General features: G+C 38.0%; 1 protein-coding gene across 1 annotated transcript; it reads right to left on the bottom strand.

Moving 5' to 3' along the window:
• Positions 1–1,684: 1,684 nt before the first annotated feature.
• On the bottom strand, positions 1,685–2,620 carry LOC139663605 (olfactory receptor 11A1-like). The gene has a single exon (XM_071542327.1). The coding sequence runs from the start codon at positions 2,618–2,620 to the stop codon at positions 1,685–1,687; it is 936 nt and encodes a 311-aa protein (XP_071398428.1).
• Positions 2,621–5,643: the final 3,023 nt, after the last annotated feature.

Here is a 5,643-nt window from a genome sequence, read left to right on the forward strand (position 1 = left end):
TTCATCTTGCTGCGAGCATGGATTCTCCAGCATGAAGAGAATTAAGTCAGACTGGAGGTCTTGCTTGTCAAACGAGATGCTTAGCTTCCTCCTGCACATCTCACTTCATGGCCCTCCTGCACAGCAACTCAGTGCAGAGAAATCAGTCACCAAGTGGTGGAGTAGTGGCTGCAGCTCCATTAAAATATTTTATCAGTATATATTATATGTATTATACTTACCAAAGTTAAAAGTTTTCTGTGGTGTGACTGATTTACCTCTAGTCTCTAATCTAATCTTTGCAGATGAATTTAAATAAAAAGGTTGATGATTAATCATCTAATCATTCGTATGATGTTTTATTTATGCTAAAGGTCACTTTGAATGATTTTAACTAATGATAATGTAGAAAAAACAAATATTTTAAATTCGGGTCGGCCCACATTCATTTCGGGACAGCTTAGATTGTATTTCGGGATGGTTCCGGGAGGATGGTGAAAGAAATTAGTTAAGAGCCCTGCCTTACTCGGATGACCCAACTCTAGAAATCTTATTCTACATGATCTAGGTGACTTCATCTTCATCAAATATGCAATCAGTGGCCAGAAACTTAAGAGTGATTTTTGACAGTGACCTGAGTTTTGAGGAGCAGGTAAAGACAGCCGTGCAGTCCTGTTCCTTCAACTGAGAAATATATCAAAAATCAAGTCATTTTTATCTCTGATTGAGAAAAGGTAATTCAATTATTTTATTTATTATATTTATTTATTATTATATATATATATTTAATCTAGACTACTGCAACTCTATCTATACATGCCTCAGTCAAAAATCATTCTCACAACTCCAGCTTGTTCAGAATGCTGCAGCTAGGATTTTAACTGGAACCAAACGTAGAGACAATATTACCCCAATCTTAGCACATTTGCACTGGTTACCAGTTTGATTTCAATTGATTTTAAAATTTTAGTGATTACATTTAAAGTATGGCATGGTCTAGCCCCTAGCTATATTGCTGACCTTTTAACTCCTTTTGAGCCGGAGCGCATCTTTCGATCCTCAAGCAAGGCCCTTTTGTCTGTTCCACAGTCTAGGCTCAAGACTAGACTGTGTCTCTAGACTTTGGTTCGTAGATAGATAGATAGATAGATAGATAGATAGATAGATAGATAGATAGATTGATAGAATTTTATTTATGTGTCACTCCTCAAAATACAGGTCAAACAGAGCAACAAACACAGTACCCCAATAAAAAAGGAAGTTGAGGACACTCATTTAGAGTTATGAGACACAGGCTAAAAATAATACACATAAAAAATACTAGAATATAGATATATATACATATGTATATACATATATACATACACACAAATATACACACACATAAGTACATACATTCGTACAGATACATTGATACACATATAGATACATACACACACACACAAAACAAAAACAATCTTAGTATTGCATTATAAAATTTAGACACTCAATGAACGTCTTCTGTTAAGGATGTTCTGTTGGAATGTCCTGCCTGGGAAGTTAGGCTAGCTAACCCAGTTTCATCTTCTAAAACACACTTTTTAAGACTGGCTTTCATGGGAATTTCTCCTTATACTTGTCTGGAGATTCATGTCTAGACAAGATATTATTAAAGATTATCAAAGATATTATTAAAGATTTTAAAGAATTTGCATGACATGTAAAATTACATAATCTTTGATGTCAGAAAGTTTTTGCAAGCATGTCTAATTTTTGACAGTTTAAGACCATACATGATTGGACTTAAAAGAGGTTGAAAAATCAAGACGTACATAGATGACATAACATGCAGTGGATATGGAAGAAATATTGTGCCATATCTCTGAGTTATTAAAGCATAAAAACAGCCAAAAGCAAAGTTAATGAGAGAAACAAGATGTGGAGTGCAGGTACTGAAAGCCTTCCGTCTGGTCTCTTTGGAAGATTTTAAACATACAGCCAGAATCTTTATATATGTGTATGAAATAAAACTTGTAGGGATAACAACGGCAAAAACAAGACCAAAAAGCAGATCATGAATCTCTGACACTATTGTGTCTAATGAACAAGAAAGTTTCACTACAAGATGGTTCCCACAAGCAACGTTGTTGATAATATTTCCACAAAGCTTTAAACGAGCAGTGAAAGACAACAAAACTCCAACTTCCATAAAACAAAGTATCCAGATAGCTACAATGGTTTGTTGTACTCTTCGTTTGGTTATGATCACATTGTAATGTAAAGGCTTACATATACACACATATCTGTCATATGCCATGCTTGTTAAATTTGCATATTCAACACTTACATATGCATGAATAGAAAATATTTGTATAAAACAGTAAAAGACAGAAATTTCATGTGTCTCTGACAATAATTGTGTCATTAAGCAGGGCAAGAAAGTTGTGCTACCATATATTTCATTAGCAAACAAACTACAGAGAAATAGATACATGGGCTCATGCAAATTTCTGTCCACATATATAATGACAATGAGAACTACGTTGGCAAAAACTACTGATGTGTATAATAGCATTGCCAGGGTGAAAAACAGGTACTTTAAGTTTCCTATGTTACCATACATAGCCAACACAAATGACACAATCTGTGTCGAGTTTCCCATGTCAGCAGTAATAACATACAGGCTTAGGCAGACTGAACCTGCAACTACAACTTATGAAAAGTAATGCACCAAGAAAATAGAGATGTAATCTAACATGGGAGGAATTAATTCATATAATTTTAGTAGTGGTTATTTTGCCATCGATCATTTTGTACAGGAAATATAACTGGTACTTTCCTTTGCTCTTTTACTATCAATCAAGATTTTTTAAATGGTGGTTATTCTATATGCAAGTGTCTTAAGAGTTCACACAAAACATCAACAATTAAAGAAAGTAACAGATAAAAACCATGTGTGGGATCTAATCACTGAGAGTCATGCTGGAGATGTCTTGTACTTAATTAGTCATACGATTATCAGATCATTAAAATAAACAGCCAGCCTTCAGCGCTAACACACATCAGTCATATGCCCTTTTCCTAAGATAATTACCAAATGTGATGAGAAAGATCTCAGAGATGGCATGTGAGTAAGGCCTCCAGACTGTTGTAACACCCCCACCCCCCACCCGTACTGAGACAGACAGAACCAGCTGCTGAACTTTTATAGTGGTCCATAGGTAAACACACACAACAAGTAGAATGTGATGAAGCCATCTATCAAAGGATTATAATTATCAAAGGAAAAAAACTAATTTATTCAAACAATTCTTGGCCAGACTATCTCACACTGCTAAAACTAATTCGTCACACATTTTTAAAAAAGGACGCATTGTATGAAAGAAAATTAAAGTTTGCAACAGAATTTTAAGTTTGTGAATGGAGAGCAAACAGGTTAAAGGATTAGGCCTGTTGTCAACAACAACAACCTGGGGCCCCCTGATCACTGGTGCCTAACTTTAGATTAAAGTGAGGGGACAGAATCTAAATTCAGACAGACATTCTGTGTCCTTTATGCATGCTCATACAAGCTAAGCTACTAGCTTTTAGCATAGCTCTAATTCACTGAACAATAGTGTCGCAAACATCCGCCTTATCCTAGCCTAAGCTAACTGCCATAGACTAATGCTAGCTGCATGTGCTTGAACAGACTGGCTTGCTAACCCACTCATTAGCAGAGCTCAAGGCCTGCTTGCCTTAGCAGTGGTATTACATTAGCCAGTGTTTGCTTGAATAAATTGTGCTCACTAACATCCTGGTTAGCCTTTAGCACAGATTGCTGTAATATGAATGCATGCCCTCCTCCACTAATTGCATTCATTCAATTGGAACATCCAATTTAATTTTGAAATCTACTTTAAGTTGGGATCGACCACCTCCCACCTCAACCTTTCATTGCAGCCTTGCAACTATAGCACACTATTCTAACAGTTTGGCTTGCTGCATTCCTTAGCTATCTGTTTTAAATGCATGCTTGTTGCCTGCCTGCGTATGCACACATTCACTATTATTTCTAATTAGTGTTTTGATAAGCAATCTGAGCAATTGTGACCCATTTAGTATAGAGTTGAATCAACCAATAGGTGAAGTACACAATGGCACCAAAATTTCCCATCATAGAACAACTTGTGAGTGTTCCAACCCAGCTAGCCAGGTGGACTTGGCCCAATTCTGGCTAGGATTCGGCACACTCGGCGTAGCATCAGACTCGGGTGATGTCACCTGGGCCAGATATGGGCCGGACCCGGAAAATTAAAATTCAATTGTATGTTCATAATAAAACATTGACTATTAATAACTTACATTTTCTCCAAAACTGCACCAGTTTACAGGACCTTCTCTCACTCTCACTCAAACAAATCTCAAAATAAAAAAGTGCTCCAGGTTACTGGACAGAGCTTTATAAAATCCAAATGAAAATGAATTGCAGTATATCCCACTTTATACTTTCCCAAAAGAAAACTGGTGCAACAGATCTATATAACAACACACCTGTGTTGTCATTTATTTACATCAAAAGGTTATCCATGGAGCCCAGCCCAATGTAATGGAGATTTAAAGAGTCATAGTGCCATCTTGTGTTTTGAGGTAGCTCATTTCTCCCACACAGTAAGCAGGCTGACCAATATCATGCATGTGATAACTGAAGCTTGAAAAGTAAAATCGCCGTTTATTTCCATGCATATGCACGAGCTCAGTCTACCTGACAGCCCTCTGTTCTGTTGGTGAAGAGAGAGACACACAGAGTGTGGTGGTTTCGGCGCATCGGCCGACGCTCCCGGCTGCATGTTGCTGGCCAAGGCTGTTAGCTTGGCGCTGATTTGTTCCCGGTGATCCAACCGAGATTTCGCCGGGGGTCACGACGAATGGGTTTTTCGGCAGGATCGGGTGGATCAATGCGGCCCGTGAGTGCGGTGGAGAGGACAGCGGCGGAGAGAGCAGATGGGACGCACTGGAACGGAGATCAGTATGGATGTATGGACTATTACAGCGGAGTTTTTACCCTTGTCTTAAATTTGACCGGCACAGAATCGGATATATGAGACTGATCTGCCGGTCACCGGTCATGACCGATCAGCTGAAAACCGGCCGATTCCGGTCACCGGCCAATCGATCGGTGCATCTCTAGCTGTGAGTATACTATTTTTTGTTAATTTCTGTCATTTTCCCCCGAAAAGCTGTATCAATACAATATTTACCGGCAAAATGAGTTAGTGCACGTCGAATATCATTTTATTTTACAGCTAACCAAACAAACTTACATAGCCTGTTAAGCTGACGATCAAATTAACGTTGTTCACAGTTACATTGATGTTACCTGATGACTGAATATGATATCTGCAGTTTGCTAACTTTAATTCAGATAAAGCTCGATGCGATTTTACTTAAGTTCAAAATTGGTAGCTAACGTAGCTAATATAAAGTGGACGTTAGCTAACGTTACTTCAGCTGAGGTTCAGGTAGCTAAGTTAGCTAATTGGGTACAATTCAACTGCTAGCGTTGGAATGAACTAGATAAAGCACAAAGGGAATGGGATATAGTTGGTCAGCTGTCGAATTTCCATCAAGTTACATTTCACGAGCCAATCGTTATTGCTAACGTTAGCTGACGTTAGCTAGCGGCGATTGCTAACGTTATTAGCG

This window comes from Centroberyx affinis, unplaced genomic scaffold (assembly GCF_046629955.1).
Source record: "Centroberyx affinis isolate AG114_WGS23_722 - 3 ecotype Tasmania unplaced genomic scaffold, CSIRO-AGI_Caff_v1 ptg004050l_1, whole genome shotgun sequence".
Taxonomy (NCBI): Eukaryota; Metazoa; Chordata; class Actinopteri; order Beryciformes; family Berycidae; genus Centroberyx; species Centroberyx affinis.